Source organism: Miniopterus schreibersii (assembly GCF_964146895.1).
Source record: "Miniopterus schreibersii genome assembly, chromosome: 4".
Lineage (NCBI taxonomy): Eukaryota > Metazoa > Chordata > Mammalia > Chiroptera > Miniopteridae > Miniopterus > Miniopterus schreibersii.
The window spans coordinates 83,078,823-83,096,230 of NC_138105.1; the positions used below are offsets into that span (position 1 = coordinate 83,078,823).

Consider the following 17,408-nt stretch of genomic DNA (forward strand, 5'->3'; position numbering starts at 1 on the left):
TGAGCTCAAAGGGCTCTTCTTTTGCCTCTGAAACTTGTTTCCTGAGCCTACGAAGCCCAGCTGGCTCACTTCTACCTCTGTAACTTTCTAAACAAACTTTCTCTTATAATTTGAATAAAATAAAATAAAGGAGGCCATATATTTGAGTGTAGTTCTAAAAAAAATATATTGATATTTTAGAGAGAGAAGAAGGGAGAGAGAAACATTGATGAGAAACATTGATTGGCTGCCTCCTGCACACCCCCTACTGGGGATTGAGCCCGAAACCTGGGCTTGTACCCTGACCAGGAATCAACTGGCAACCTCTTGGTGCATGGGACTACACTCAACCAACTGAGCCACACTGGCTGGGCTGAGTGTAGTTTTTAACAGCCATGATGTAGAGTAGGGTTTTTCAAACTTGGCACTATTAATATTTTGGGCCAAATAAGTCTTTGTTGTGGCTGGCTGTCCTATGCATTGAAGGATGTTTAGCAGCAACCCTGCTCTCTACTCAGTAGTTGTCGGTTGCACTCCCCAGTGGAAAAACTGAAATGCCTGCAGGTATTGCCGTGTGGCTTCTGGGGTGGTAGGGGGCAATAATGCCCTCAGCTGAGAACTTCCAGTGTAGGGTGATTTGGCTTTTTAAAAGTCTGCTGAATAAGTAAAAACTTTTTGTTGGCATTGCAGGGCTCTGTTGCAAATAAGTTCTACGTTCACAATGATATCTTCAGATACCAGGATGAGGTCTTTGGTGGATTTGTTACTGAGCCTCAGGAGGGTAAGTTACTTGCTTAAATTTTTTTTTGATGGCATTAATTGGCCAGAATAGAATATGGGCTTCTTGAATGTTTTTAAACATACTCTATTCTTCCTTAATAACTTCTAATTGTCAAGATGTGTGAAGGGCCTGAGTTTTTAACCTACTTGAAACAGGTTAGTCTACTTCATGGATTGATAGAAGACATAAAACTCCTAAGTCAGAAGTAGACAGGTTATTTACAGCAAAAATAGTAGGGTTTTTGTCAGTTTCCACAGGACATTGAAGTTCATATGATACCTGCATGACATTGGGGTGCGTTAATAAGAATGGAACCTTAAGTTTAGGAAACCCAAATCTTTTAGAATGGGCAGTAAATATGCCTGCCCTTGGCTCTGGAGGGAGACCTATTTTCCCAGGCTGTCTGCTGTGTAAATTTTCTTAAAAGGTTGTCCAGAACAAATGGTAGTCATTGCCTCAATTGTAAGACATGTAGAAACACAAGAGACCTATGGAGAATTGTCTCAGACAATAGCTGTATGGCTGATATGATTCTAGGTGCTTTGTATTTATTATGTAATACAACAGCCTTATAGATAAGTACTTTAGATACTGTTGTTCCCATTTTTAATGCAACACAGAGAAGTTGTTTGCTGATGTCAGTACAGCTAGTTAGGTGGCAGAGCCTGTATTGGATTACTGGCAATATGATCTCAGATTCCATGTTCTTAACCCGGCACTATAATCGCCTTAATCCTGCCCTTAAAGCCTGCTCTATGATTTTACAGAATTGCCTTATCTTCTTGACTTTTTAAATATATATCTGCTTTACTTAAGTCATTGCCTTTTTTATTATGATGAACATTGTGAAAGTGAATTTATTTGTGAATTAAGTAAGCACAAATTACTTAAAATTTTTTTTACTTAGAATCTGAGGAAGAAGTAGAGGAACCTGAAGAAAGACAGCAGACACCTGAGGTGGTACCTGATGATTCTGGAACTTTCTATGATCAGACTGTCAGGTAAGGAAAACTTGGTTCATCTGTCCAGAGCTGCATGAGAATTTGGGTTGTCTGGTCATTCCCTTTGTTGGAGGGCGGTCATGTAGTCTCAGAATTATCTCAGAAAATAGTGGTAATTTCTCCAAAGAAGGGTTTTACTTTGGGACCTTCGAGCTTCCAAAAAATCTATAACATGTTTAATATAGTTTGCAGTATGAGGACTATTTAAGTTGTATCCACCAGTTGCTTTTTTTGACTTAGTTTTCTTCTGGGTGGTAAGTGAAAAAGAGTTGGGATTTCTTACCAAGTAATTAACAAACACATCAAGCCACCGCATTAAGTGCTTGGGGGGTGGGTTGGATATAAAGTGTACAGGGACTTATTTAGAGATTAGGTGTAAACCAATGGACATTCAGACCTGATTTATAGCAATAAAGAATTTCCTTAATTAACTCAGACAATAAATGCATGACTGTATCTTAAGTGTGTGTGTGTGTGTGTGTGTGTATGTGTGTGTGTGTGTGTGTGTGTGTGTTTTAATTTGCAACCAGAACAGAAATTATTTGCTAGGAATAGAAATTAGTACAGTATTTACTTGTTGCCATGTGATACTAGCAATGTTAATATTCAGTGCTTAAAGGATATTTTCAAATGTTTTTCAAGGTGTACTGATGAACTAATCACAGTACTCACCTGGGTACCTGGTTGAAAATGATTTGTTTTACCACAAACCTATTAAATTAGAATTTCAGGGGAGAAAACATCTGCAGTTTTAACAAACTGGTTTATGTGGAAGTTTAAGAACTATTCTGAATCATAACTAATGTCTTTTCCTATTTTATTATGAGAGATTTTTTTTGTGTGTGTGTGGTAAAATCGAATAACAAAATTTACTTAACCATTTTTAAGTGTACTCTATAGTAGTGTTAACTAAATGCACATCTCTAGAACTTTTCATCCTGGAAACTGAAACTGTACCCATCGAACAGCTCAACTGCCCTTGTCTTCTCCTCACAGCTGTTAGAGTTTTGTGATGTGTGATAGGTAAATTGTAATGGTTTTGGGATTCTAACTGAGAAACTAGTTTGGTTCATTTTGATCCATTTTGATGCATTTGCTTAACTGTAGTTAAGATTGCTCATTGAGTACTTTTCAAAAAAGTTCTGTTTTAATACTCAGACATGTATTTCTTAGATCTTTTTTTGGGTTCAGGCTTCTATAGTTAATTAATAAACACTTGGGAATTTCTTGCTAAATCAATGGAAGCAGAATGATATTTCTCAAAATTTTCTGTGAAAGCAATGACTTGGAAGAACATCTGGAGGAACCTGTTGTTGAACCAGAGCCTGATCCTGAACCAGAACCAGAGCAAGAACCTGTATCTGAAATCCAAGAGGAAAAGTGTGAGCCAGTATTGGAGGAAACTACTCCTGAGGATGCCCAGAAGAGTTCTTCTCCAGCACCCACAGACATCGCTCAGACTGTGCAGGAAGACTTGAGGGTATACAGCATGCCTTCATTTTTTTTCTTTCTAGTTTATTTTTAAATCTCTATTCTCCATTATTGCTTGGTTGACTTCTGTAGGTGCATTTGCATATCGGTTCAGGGAAATTTCTTACATATTGAGCCATGCCTCAGATAAGAATGTGCATATTGCTTTATAAAATATTCAAAAGTAGCCTTTTTAGCCCTCTAAGGACACTTGAATACTTTTTAGACCAGAAATTTCAGGTGCTATTTTGTCACCATATCAACAACCCCTCATCTTTTTAATATTTCGTCTTTTAAATTGCAGACTATTACATACTTGTTATAACAAACAAGTGATAATGTATCTTTAAAAAATAAAGGCAGACTTTCCTGCCTTTTCCTATGAAACCTAACTGAGGATAACTTTATAGTAGGAGTAGAAGCAAACTGCTGAAATATAAGGTATTCCTAATTAGAATACCTGATTTCAAAATATTGAAGCTTTTCAGTTACTTCTAAGTCACATCAGGAGGATGTTAACTGAAGTCACAGAACCTTTACATTTGATACATTTGATACTCTGTGAAGGAATATGTGTTAGTGCTGTATTTATGGAGTTCTTATAATATTCATGTATGTCTCTGACAGTTAATTCAAGTGCCTGTGTGATAGGCAGTCTTCTAGGTATGGGAACTATCCGTCAAACGGATAGGGTTTTTGGTCTCCTTTAGCTAGTGAGTGAGTAGGAAAGAAACAGTGACATGACTTGAGCTTGCAGGTAGAAAAGTAGGTTGGCTGGATTGAAAATAGATGACCAGTTGTTAGGTGGCTATTATACTAATTCTGCAGAGAATGATATTTTGGATTAGGGACTTGGCAGTGGAGGTGGAAAGAAGATAGTTAAGAATTAACAGGATTTTGTGATTTTGAAATGGATTGAAGGGGGGTGTTTACCATAATTCTAAAGTTGGTATAATTGATCATTATGTTTGTATCATAGCAGTCCTAAGAAATTAGTACTAAATTTGTAAATGGGGGTGGAGGGAAGAATCTCAAGATACTTGTAAACTCTATCCTGCCCATGAAAATGTGATGCATATATTATATACAAGAAATCAAGATCTAATAGCTTTTATGTTGTTTTGATGTTGTGGTGTAATCAGCTGGTGTTGGTGTTGTGTTACCTTAGACATTTTCCTGGGCATCTGTGACCAGTAAGAACCTTCCACCCAGTGGAGCTGTTCCAGTTACTGGGATACCACCTCATGTTGTTAAAGTACCCGCTTCACAGGTGAATTTCTAATTAAGCTTATATGTTAAGGCAAATATACTTGTATTTTGTGTAATGTGGTTTCATGGAGGATGTGGGAACTGATATATAGGACAGAGGAGAAGGGTTAAAAGATGGTTTAGATTTTTCATGTGTGTGAGAGAGAATTGTCATTTTTCTAGTTTAAACCTTATTGTTAGCTAAGAAACTTAACAAGAAAAAAGTATTCTTGCTTTGTTTTTACACAAAAGTTAACAAATTTTTCAGCCTCGCCCGGAGTCTAAGCCTGAATCTCAGATTCCACCGCAGAGGCCTCAGAGGGATCAAAGAGTTCGAGAACAACGAATAAATACTCCTTCCCAAAGGGGACCCAGACCAAGTAAGAGCTCAGAAGGGTGATTTTCCTAGTTTGGGGGATTTTGAGGGGGGGACCTCGTTATTTTCCGGGGGGTAGGGGTGCTTGATATTTTTCACTTAAATTAAAAAATTGTAGAGTTGGCGGAATTAACCTGTATTTAGGGTAGAGAGAATGATTATGTGGAGTAGTCACTAAAAGGTGTCTTTGCCTTTCATTGCTGTTTTTGTTTTCTTTTAAGTCCGTGAAGCTGGTGAGCAAGGTGATGTTGAACCCCGAAGAATTGTGAGACACCCTGACAGTCACCAACTCTTCATTGGCAATCTGCCTCATGAGGTGGACAAATCAGAGCTTAAAGATTTCTTTCAAAGTAGGTGATTCAGTTTTAAACACTGGATTAATCTAATGCGGCACTGCGCAATAGAAATAGAAGATGGGCCACATATGTAATCCTTTAACACAGTGTGTCTAAACTGTCATTTCAACATGTAAAAGTATGTAAGAGATGGTATACATTTTTCTATACTCAGTCTTCGAAGTCATGTGTTTTTACACCTGGTCTTGTTTCGGACTAGCCACATTTTGAGTGCTCTGTAGCCATGCTGTATTGGATAGTGTTCATGTAATATTTAAAAGAAATGTTCTAATAGTTTATTTAAGAATTTGTATTTCACTCGCAGATTATGGGAATGTGGTGGAACTGCGCATCAACAGTGGTGGGAAATTACCCAATTTTGGTTTCGTTGTGTTTGATGATTCTGAGCCTGTCCAAAAGGTCCTTAGCAACAGGGTAAGCAGTTTTCATCTTGATTTTTTTTTTTCTTCCCAATAAGCATGTATGTTGGCTCTTTGAATATTCATCCTTACAACTATGTCTTTTATGTAAAGTGCAATTTATTCTAACATGTTTGGGTAAAAATTCTATCACGTTCAACCATTAGTATCAAAAGCACTGCCTGGGAGTTTAGAAAAACAAAGCTTCTGTCTAAATAATTTAGTTTTTGAATAAGTGAGTGATGAGAATGAAATGACTAATAGTTACCAATGCCCTGAGATTTATGCAAATTCCTTTTCTTGGTGGTGGCTTCTAGTGTAGAACATGAAGTACAATGTTACATTTAGCAAAGATAACTTACGAGCCTGTTTGCCCAGGGCAGTCTTGGTGTAAAACTGCTACCTTGGTTATAGCTATGACGAGCTTCTCCTTTTAGTCTAGAAAGTGTCTGGGTTTGGACTCATCAAGCCTGGAACCACTTTTATTAGCATTACTGTTAGTCTGATTACAGAGGGATTTGTAGAATCTGAATTGTTTTACTGTGTAGTTCCTGAAGAACTCTTCCCTTCCCCCACATCTTTCATTAGCAAAAACACTTTGTAGTATTAGTAGTAGAGAGGAACAGAGGAGTAAATAATTGTGAATTTACTGAGATGGGTATGGGACCTTAAAAACCTCACTATTTAAAAAGTTGTGGTGAAAGTCACATAACAAAATTAACCATCTTATTTTCATTTTTAATTTTTTAATGTGTTTTGTTTCTTTTAAAAAATTTTTTCAATTACAGTTGACGTTGAATATTATAAGGTATACAGCGTAGTGGTTTGACGTTTATGTAATTTAGGAGGTGATCCTTCTAATAAGTCTAGTACAGTACAGTGACATTTATTAACACACATTGCTGTGCAACCATTGCCTATCTGGTTACAAAACATTTTCATTAAAAGTAAGTCTCTTGCCCTGCTGGGCATGGCTCAGCAGTTGAGCATTGACCTAGGACCAGGAGATTCCTGGTCAGAGCACATGCCCGGGTGGCTGGCTTGATCCGAAGTAGGGGGCGTGCAGGAGGCAGCTGATCAGTGACTCATCATTGATGTTTCTATCTCCCTCTCCCTTTCTCTCTGAAATCAATAAAGATAGATTTTAAAAAAAAAAGTAAGTCCCTTACCCATTAAGCAGTCTCTCTCCATATTCTCTCTACCCAGGCCCTGGCAACCACTGTTCTGCTTTCAATCTCTCCAAATTAAAGCTACAAGTTTTATTAACCATGTAATAGAAATGTAGTAAATCATTATTTACCAGAGGTTCTCCAGAACGTTAATGTATGTACTGCAAAGTTTGATGTTGTGGTCTTAACATTATGTGAGCCTAAATCTGCAGGTGTGCATTGTCTTGAGTGTCAGTGAGGTGTGTACGTTGAATTCACTATTTTTGTGAAGCATCTCCTGCACAACTTCGAGATGTGAGGAGAGAACAGGGGCTTGTCTCACCAAGGCCACAGAATATCGAACCCAGAAATCTCCAGTAGGCTTTGTGGATAAATCCATCATTGAGCATGCAATAGGTCCAGTGGCAAACCTTTTTGGTGCAGCCTTAAATTCTTTGTTTCCTCACAGGGTATGATATTCCCAATGGGCCAGAGGAGCTCAGACTTGATAACTGGCTTCCTAGTTAATTGCCCAAGATAAGGGGTTTGTTTCTTTTAATGAATGCGGTTAAGCCTTGACATCTTTTTGTATAAGAATTGCTTGAGGTAAATTTCCTCAGAAAAGGGGCTGTATGTCTGATACCTTTTCATTAAGATTGCTTCTACCCTTGTGATAACTCCTCAGGGGCGTTTTCCATAACTAGACCCACCCTCTCTCCCCTTGATCTTTCAGAATTTAACATGATTTTATTTTTCCCTTTGTATCTGGAACATTGCCTGGAACAGTGCTTCAGATTGCATGTGAAGCGATTTTTATAGTGTGTATATAAAATACTTATAATGTTTATATTGAGTGTTAAATAAAATATATTTATAAAGGTACAAATATAAATATATATTTAATCAGAATTTAAAATACAAATTGGAATTAGAGTTCAAAAAAAGGCTACTTTTAATGTACACTTTAGATTATTCCTTTGTATTTTGGGAACTTCAAGTGTATCTTGATTTTTTATTTTTTTCACCCCCCCCATCTCACTGTATTGGTAGAAGTCCCTTCAGTAATTTTTTATGAGTGGCTTTTATGAGTGGCTTATAAACCTGATGACCATGGTGTTTCACATACTTTAGTGTAGCATAGTGGTTCAAAGCTTGTATTTTCCAGTCAGGATGGCTTGGTTTACACTCCTCTTACATCACTCATTAGAGTTCCTTAACCTTCTTGGCCCTTAGTTTGCTGGTCTCTTAAAAATAGGTATAATAACAACCTTAAGAGGGTTGTCGTGAAGATTAAATGAGAATAAATGTGAAGTATATAGTACATGTATCTGCATAGTAAGTACTGTTAGCTTTGTTGTTAGATATTTATTTTAAAAAATATTTTACTTAGCAAACCAGTGAGTGCCAATGAAGTGAGTACATTGAATTCATTAGAATCTTGAGTGATCCTTTGTTTCCTGCTTTAGTTCTGTTGGGCGAAAAAAAAGGCCAGAGACTTGGTGTGCATGTATCTTCTTTTTCCTTTCATTAAGATGTTATCTTTATTGTCTTCAGTATTTTTCAAAATTCTGTTAAGCCAACTAGCACTTTGTGAAAGTTATATTTAGATGAAATAAATGATATTTTTGAGATGCATATGAACTTTGCATAAATATGTGCAGCACAGTCTTTACACATCAGGTGATCCTGGGGTTTTATTCTGAGCCTCGCAACCCATCGAAAAGGTAGCAGTTCTTATATTCTATTTATGTAATTCTATAGGAAAATAACATTTACTTTAATAAGTATAAGGTGAGTTACTTGCGCTGCTGTGCTGTTTAAGTGGACTTTTTTGAACTAGCCTGCATACCCTTGCATACCTAATCACTTTTCCATGTATTTGTTAATGGGAACATTATGTATTCTGAATTTGAAACAAAAACTGTGTGAATGTAGGTGATTTGTAAGCTACTGTTTTGTCTAATGTTTTAGCTTTGATAGTTGGTAGCCTGTCAGTGCTGCATGTAAGTCTTCTTCCCTTGACTCTTGCAGCCCATCATGTTAAGGGGTGAGGTCCGTCTGAATGTGGAGGAGAAGAAGAATCGAGCTGCCCGGGAAGGGGACCGGCGAGATAACCGCCTTCGGGGACCTGGAGGCCCTCGAGGTGGGCTGGGTGGTGGCATGAGAGGCCCTCCCCGTGGAGGCATGGTGCAGAAACCAGGATTTGGCGTGGGAAGGGGAATTGCTCCAAGGCAGTGAATTGCTCTGCTCTGATCTTCACTCAGCAGTACAAACCCCCGCTCCTGCAGAATGGTGAATTTCTTCAGCCACCCTTTGGCATCTTGCAGTATGACCCTGGTCTCTTATAAACTGCTTAAGTTTGTACAATTTTACTTTTTGTGTTAATGGTGTGTGTTCCCTCCCCTCCTCTTCCCTCCCCTCACCTTTTAGTCCTTCACTTCCAATTTTGTGGAATGATATTTTAGGAAAAATGGATTTTTAAAGAAGAAAAAAAAGACTGAATTTCTTTGCTTCACTTTGCATATACAGACTGGATTTTTTTTTAAGCCATTTCCCCAGAGGAATGTGTCTCGCTTATTACTGACATTTGGTATATTTCATTCATTAGGATAGTTCTTACTTATTTTCTACGTGTTTCGAAAGCCTTTGAAAAATTCAAGATTTGATAGACATTTTGAAGGCAGGAAAAACCCAAATTGTTTCTTCTTTTGAGAGTCATGACTACCTTCTGGTGTGGAGAAACTGCCATTGGAAAAATTGACAATTCTGCTTCTCACTGGTATGGTTAAAAACTGAATAAAAGGTGTTAGTAAAGTTTTTTTTCTTTTGGTATGTGATCACAAAACAATTCTAAAATCTGCTTTAACCATTGAAATTTAAATTGTGAAATAGGTTTTAAATGTCTAGAATGCAACTGATGTGCTTTTCTTGAATTATTAGGTTTTTTTTGAAGTAGAATCTGTTTTCATGTTTTATTTGTATTTGTAAAAACAAACAAAAAAAGACCAACACCCCTCCCCCACAATCTGAATACCACAAAACCAGAGCAAAACTGTTGTGCCTTCTATTTATCTCTGATTACAGTCTTGGCAATTGTTTAAAGAAAAACAATAAAAAAAGTCTAGATTTGTTTTTCAGGTTCAGAGTATGTTGGGAATTGTGGACCCCTTCTTCACCTGCTGTCTTCTGTTTATTTGTTATGCCTCATTTGAAATTGGGTCTCAAACTGGAATGCCTTGAGAACGGATGCTTCTTTAGAGGTTCTTAGACCTAAATAGTTTGGCATTTTATTTTGGTATCTTTTCAGAATTCTAATCAGCCCACAAGAAGGAATGTGATTTTCATATTGGACTTTGCTGATGTGCTTGAGTGTCTGCTAGTCTTTTTCCTTTAAATCATAGCCATATGATAAATTTTCTATTTTGTTAATGGTTCTCTTTTATTGATGGGCATGCAGTGGGTGTTTCTTGGAAATGGCCAATTTTTATTAAAATATTTCTGGAAGAAAATTTGACCTGGCAATATAGACTAAAACTTGTTTTACAAAGTATGTTGTTTGTTGAGTGCTGTGTGTGATGTGGGTGAAGGTTTTGTTTACACATTTGTGAAGCAGGCCTTTGTGTGATATCTTGTCATTACTAGTTGAAGTGCAGTGAGGATGTCAAATTTAACTTATTTATTTTCTTCTTACAGTGTTCATCTTTAGGACTGTTGTTTGAGGATAGGATGATAGGAATAGGAATGTTTGTTTTGTTTTTCTGTTGCTGGGAAACTAGGTTTGCTGAAGGGTGTAGTCTTAAACTAAAATGAAATATGATGTTATCAGTCAGTCCTAAGTACCTCAAATATTTGAAAATTGGCAGCATCTCCTTCATATAAAGAAACTTACATAACTGAATTGCATGGCTGTTTTGGGGGTCAGTTTAAATAATTATTTGGTGACCGCTTCATTTGGCCCAGGCCAGTGATAATTAGGAGAAATTCAGGTTATACTTCTGTAGCTTATATTAAGCTTTTGGTGGAAAGAAAGAAAGCTTAGCCTGAGTTATTTTTGCAGTAACTGTAAGGTCATAATTTATGGATAACCTAGAAATCATTTTTAACAAGTGGATACTAAACCATACATTTCAAAATAGGAGTTCTTCCTACGCAGAGATTTAAGGGCACTAACTAGATGCAGTGATACTCTATTTGGGGCTGTTATATCCTAGAGGACATTTGGAAGTATGTGAGATCGTGGTGGGTCCTGGAGGGGGGCACTGCATCTGGCATTTAGTGGGTGAGAGCCAGTAAGGCCACATGTTTTGTAAAATGAAGCAACTGCATTGAAAACACGGATAGTCCCTATTCCTATAATGCATGGTGGGTGGAGTGGTAGATTATTACAGCTGGAGTTGAAGACTCATTCCTTTGCAGTAAAGCCTCAGATAAAAATAAACAAATTAGCAAGTAGGTATCTCTTTTAGGTATGATAGTCACATCTACTGTAAGTTCTCTCATTTTTTTTCATTTATACCAATATGTGGTTTTAAGAACATTTTTGAGAGGTAACAATATGGTAAATGCTGCTTGTAACTTGTTGCAGGGTGTTACTGCATAATCTCAGAAAACAAGTTTGCTTCAGTAATTTCAGTTCATCAGCATTTGGGTGATTGTGGAGTTTTGAATAGCATTGGAGTTTTAAAAATAGGATTTAGTATTGTATTTTTAACACTATAAAAATCCCAGTATCATTGTTGACATTGCTGATGGAATAAACATGATACCATACAGATACATATATTCACACAGGTAGAAAGTGAAAATAAAATAGGTTTAGGGCAGGATTTTCCTATAGGTAGTAGCTCATCACATTTAGCCTTTCTGGTTTTAAAATGCACATTTTCATCTGTAGGAATGGCCCAAGTATAGTTCTTTTCTACTGAGCTTAATGCCCTTCACTGATGTTCTTAACTAGTATCTTTCTAGATACTAGGTTTATTTGATTCAATGTGCATCTTAGTCTTTTAAGACATGTTGAAAATAAATACACCTTCGGACTTAAAAAAGTTCTTGTGTTTGCTTTTATGGTGAGGTTGGGCTTTTCCTGTGTACTCCTCTGTTCTCAACTTTTTGAGCTATTGCTGGGGAGCAGTGAAATGGATAATCCAAAGTAATTATTTGACTTTGAGTAGGTTACTGCCATAGCGTTAGTTAAATTGCACTTTAGTTTTAGGTTGGAAAACTAATTTTCACTACTCTCTGGATTAGGTACTATTTTCGCCAAAGTAATAGATAAAAGAGAACTGGCATCAGAGCAGTTATGTGACTAGACCTCCAAGCTATCCATGTAGCAAGGAGCAGATTGGCCTCCAAAACTGAGGCATTTTCTCTAGAACCAAAATGCCTACATATGTACTTTTGAGTGAAGTATTAAGATAATAACAGATGACCATATAATTACTACATTATAGAGACCAGATATAAACCATTGATAGCAAGGTTTGCATTTCTGTTCTCCATTTCCTTTAGGGTAAACAATATAAGTAAACATTGATTTGTATAGGGCTTCTTTAAATTGCAGACTATTTGGTAATAATAATGACTTGTTCTTAATTATTTTCTTATCTGACTTGATAATAGTGCAGTCTTGAAAGCTGGATGTGGATAATAATACTTTTATTAGATCATAATCCAGGTGAGTTTATAGCAGTTACGTTTTGTGCTTATTACTGCCATCCTCTGACACTTCTCTTCATTTATTTGAAAACCCTTGTAGAGTTTAATGAGTTAGTGGAAAATGAGGCACTTTATAGAACACAATTTGTTAGAATCTAAATGGAAATAATCTTTCTGTGAGGTGTAAGTTTGTAGATCATTGTTTATGCTGAGTGGCCTATTTTCTTTTATGTAAATGGTTGCATTTGTCAAACCTACTGATCTAAAGATGTCTTTTATATTGAAGTTTTATTTTTGTGCTACTTAAAAAGAATCTCTGCAGGACCTGCATACAGGTGACCTTTTAGTCCAGCAGTTTTGAACCTAGAAAAATAAGCAACTTCAACATTTATTTGAATATGAAGTTCTAGCTAACTGCCTAATATACTGAAAATGGGCATTGGATAGTTATGGTAGTCTTCCACAAATGTTTAAAAACCTTAGGAATATGTTAGCAACTTAGCAATGTCTTGTGTGAAATGAGGTTATAAAGTTTCTGATCAAGTAATAGCCATGTGGTACCAGACAATTATGTAAGGATTTCTGGTTTTAAGGTAGTAATACCTTTTGGGATTTGTATTTGTATACTGTGATATTGAAGTCTTGGGGACCATAGGCAGGCTTGTGAACTCTTACTGGTCAAGGAAAAATGGTGGCACATGTGAAATAAAACTTGTATTTACATTCTTTTTTGTGACTATCTAGCTTAGGATGCTGCTGAAATTAGACTGCTTTGCTCGTGCTTTCATGAAGTAGTCTCTCATCATGGCCCGCATGAATAAAGAGTTTATTAGAGGTGGCCTAAAACCACTAGCTTTAGTTTTGATTTATGCTAATGTATGGCTTAGAATAAAGGTTGTTCGCTTTTTGATTATATGACTTGTTCTGAAAACCTTGGACAGTCTCCCCTCCTCCAATTTCCACTTGAACCTGGTAGCCTTTTTTTTTAGTTCCCTGGAGAAGAAAAGAGTATTGGAAGTCAGTTCCACTATTACTTCCATAAACCATGTGACCTGGAAACTGCAGAAATCTACACTGTTGTTATAATTAACCATTTTGGTTACTGAAGCTTTCCCCATGCTGTGGTGTCCCCTGTTTTACTTTGGATTTGGTTTAAATTCTTAAATGTTGCTGTGAAGAATGTACATGTATACTGATTTGGCCCTTTTAAACGAAGACATACCGAGAAGCTGGCAGAAGGAAGTAGGGAGGAGAAAAGGACCTCCTTTCTTTAAAGATTCAGTGCACACTTAAGTAAATTTTGTTGGACATGTCTTGTTAAAAATAAATTCATTAGGTAGCTGTTAGATTTTGAAGATGAGTGGGGTGGAGGTGGAACTTAGCTGTTGATAAAGGAATTTGTGATTTATATGGACAATAATAATTTTAAATGAGAAACAATAGAATATTTCCATAAAAGTTTTCCCACTCTGATTATTACCACAAGAGACAGAAGAGGCTCCTAGAATTCCTTGAATCATAGAAAGTTAGTACTGGAAAGGACTAAAGTGATTTGTGTAACCTCTTCATTTTTCAAAGGATATAGGTGGCTCTGAGAATTGATTATTAGTGGAGCCCCAAATAGGCCTGTAGGAGTAACATGGAGCACCGTCAAGGGTTACTAGTCTGCCCAGGGCTCACTATAGCAAGCCAGAGCTGTTAAAGGTCAGGATGCGGGAGAAAGGGGAAGGAGCCACATTTTATATGCTCACTCAGTTGCTTCTATATAGCTCAGTTTTCATACCTAGGTTTTGTCTCTTTTCTTAGAACTGTCTTAATGCCCACTTTTACCAGGGCCTGTTGTCTAAGGACATTACCATGTGCTCCCCTCAGGGATGGGTTTACTACTAGCTGTCAGAAAGCTATTGGGTATCCTAATGTGTTAATAGCTGAAACTCAGCTGTAATTTTCTCAAATCTATCAGCATTTTACATTCTGTACATTGTGGTGCTTTTCCACCTTGTATTGTTATAACTGTAAGCTCCTAAGGGGCAGCAATTTGGTCTTAGGCATGTACCCTGTTCAGTGCCTGGCAGTGCCATGTGTGTATCAGGGTCCTAACCTTCTTTTCCAGTGGTTTTTCCCATTCTCCATGGAAGTGATGCGCCAGCCATCCTGAACTACTCCTGGTTCCTCTCATAAGCCAGGCATTGTCACTCCGTGGCTTTAAGTGCCTCTTCCCAGATGAAGATAGACTTGCATCTGCTTTCCCTGTCCAGATCCCTTGCTATTGAAGTCATTTTTTTGAAGATCCAGTTCAAGAACCGATGGGTTTTTTTCTTAAGAAAGAAAAGATTTGCAGCAGGAGTGGGGCACCTCTGGTGGTTGATCTGGCCAGAATTTGAAATGAGGAATAAATTCATTCTCATCTTTACTTCCACGTTGTCCCTCCCGTTTGACAGTCCCAACCTCCATTTAAAAAAAACTGTTCCTTGAGCACTTTACACCTTTGTCCTAACTAAACACTTATGCCTTCGGCCTAGAATGAGAATGACCTGTTTTACTACATTATTAGACCATAAGCTCCTCGAGGACAAGGACTGGGGGAATTAATTAATCCCTGTACTCCACCAGAAGGTCTAGCTACTTATAGGAAAGTCGTTAAATGATGACTCATTGAGTTGAATGAATTAATGCATTTTTCTTTTCATTTTCACAAGGGAGGCAAGCCTAGAGCTCGGATTTAATTGAATAAATTTTAGGCACTATGACATTGCATAGTGGAGGGAGGGGATTGTTGGGAAATTTTGAGGGGTGGGCAGGGGAGAGAGGAAATCGCTGGTCATTTTGAGGATACTTCCATCCCTGGTCTGAGTAATTAGTCATTTCTTTCTGACTGCCCAGTGTATCCCAGGAACTTGGTTTCTACTCAGAAGAAGAATTTGATGTGCCCGTTTTCATTTCACAAACCTCCATTCTTTTGGTTCATGTCCTCACCCATGCCCCAAGTCTAAGTTAATCTGCTTCTCTTTTTCTTACTCCCCACATCCAGTCAGCTAAGTCCTGTCAGTTCTACCTCAACAGTCTTTCACATCTCTTCTCACCTGGATAATTTCAGTGGCCTCAGCTTCCTTGACCTCTTCTTACCCCAGCCTACCTTATATCCCATGCTAGATTCATCTTACTGAAACATAGCTCTAACTATGATCCCATGTATGTGTTCTATCTCCCCTGCTAGACTGTAAGCTCCTGATGGGCAGGATCTGTGTCTGAGTCGTCTTTGTATCTCCCATAGCGCACATATCAATAAATATTTCTTGAATGAATAACATAAAGCCTGTTGTAAGTGAACTGATGTTTTCCAGATCAGATGTAGGTTTCTTTCTGGGGTAATTGCAAGACTTCCAAAATTCTCTCGTGTAAAGTTGGTTGAATAATAACAACTATGGATTAACCACAGAGAAAATTTCAGAAAACTTTAATTTTTTTCCATTGGAATCAGCATGGATATGTGTATATGGATGGTTCAATAAATATATTTTTATATACATGTATCACAGAAATTTTACATTCCATCTTCAAACTGCAGAAATAGATTTTTTTTTTTACAAGCCAAAAATAACTGCCATAACTTTTATGACTTCATGCAAAAAAGGGAAGAGTAAGGGGTAAAAGGGAATTGGCTGGTCAAGATTGAGAGTCCTGTAAGAAGTAAAAATGTTACATTAAGGAAGCGATTGCTTAACACGCTGCTTAAGGTGGTAGCCAAACAAATCCTTAACTGCAGCATTAAGGCCATACAAGTTTATACATATATACAAAGAAATTTCCATATAAAAGACATACTATCACATTTTCTTGTGGGAAAGGATGAGGAGCTTTGTGAGTAATTCTGACCCAGTTTTCCAGGCCAAGTAATAGTTTAAGATTTCCCCAGGCTACTTCTTGGAACTCTTACTTTGGCTGTCAGTTACTGCTCTGTGGGCTCTTGACTTTTGTAGTCTCTTACAGGGAAGTCTGAGTGATCTTCAACTTCCTCCTCTGTTTTAGGGGATCAAGCACTTTGTAGCTTAACTAATTCACACTGCCCAGCCCAGCGTATGTTTTACATCTCCCTAAAGTATTGGAATCACAGAATTGTAACTTCCAACTGTCTTACCTGTAACAGACTTCACAGCCAAACACTGACATTGTGACCTAAAGAATTACATGGTGCCCTTCTTCTGTTCTTTGGGGTTAAAAATAACTGAATAGTTATAGTGTAATGAAGGAAAGTGAGGTTTCAGGTAACATCCCCTGGAGCTGTTGAAAGTTAATACTGAACCTGTACCCCCATGTGTCACGACTCATTTAAGTCAGCTACCTTTTTGGAAAAAAGGAGATGTAAAATTACTTGCAGAAGAATTGTCGTAACATGGGATTTACTCTTTTGCCTAAACATCAAATCAGGTAACTAAGACAAAGGGTAGGTCTTTTGTGCAAATATCTAAGTGCATGAAATGAGGGAAACATGAAGGGTGCGTCCTTTGGAGATGACTGCCCATTATGCAGAAGTCTTTTGCTTTGGCAAAGTTGGGTAAGACTTGAGATTGGACACTGGTTCTATTGGCAGAAATTGGCCTATGTTTGTGGATAATCTTGAGTAAAAAAAAGAAAAGTTACTAAGTTTATGAAAGATCATGTAAATAAAATACCCTTTTCCCCTGGAACTGACTGAGCCTTTATTTGATAATGTTTTAACTCATTTTGGACTGTTTTAAGTCAATCTAATACTGCTTTTTCATTAATGCTTAGCTGTGCATTAGGTATCACTAGTAGCTCTGTTCATCCCCAGTTCTTTATGGGCCAGTTGCCCAGTATGGCTCCAACATGTTCACAACTATGGCTGCAAGTTAACTTGGTCTCCTCCCATGGGTTCCCCTGGCCAGTCAAGTCTGAGGATGAGGTGTCTGGAAATGGCCTTCCTGGGAGACACAACCAAATAATTTGTGATTTGGAAGCACTGTAGTATGTT

The 17,408-nt window shown here is 37.4% G+C and overlaps 1 protein-coding gene across 2 annotated transcripts in view; it reads left to right on the forward strand.

The window, feature by feature from the left end:
* Nucleotides 1-11,799, forward strand: part of G3BP1 (G3BP stress granule assembly factor 1) — a 31,388-nt gene extending 19,589 nt beyond the window's left edge. For both annotated transcript variants that reach the window (XM_081135050.1, XM_081135051.1), the window contains exons 5-12: nucleotides 670-760; nucleotides 1,668-1,761; nucleotides 3,040-3,241; nucleotides 4,400-4,501; nucleotides 4,748-4,859; nucleotides 5,077-5,205; nucleotides 5,516-5,625; nucleotides 8,789-11,799. In XM_081135050.1, the coding sequence (XP_080991176.1) occupies nucleotides 670-760; nucleotides 1,668-1,761; nucleotides 3,040-3,241; nucleotides 4,400-4,501; nucleotides 4,748-4,859; nucleotides 5,077-5,205; nucleotides 5,516-5,625; nucleotides 8,789-8,995 (1,047 nt within the window). In that variant the 3' untranslated portion in view covers nucleotides 8,996-11,799. The remainder of the gene's footprint in view (nucleotides 1-669; nucleotides 761-1,667; nucleotides 1,762-3,039; nucleotides 3,242-4,399; nucleotides 4,502-4,747; nucleotides 4,860-5,076; nucleotides 5,206-5,515; nucleotides 5,626-8,788) is intronic.
* The last annotated feature ends 5,609 nt before the right edge of the window (nucleotides 11,800-17,408 follow it).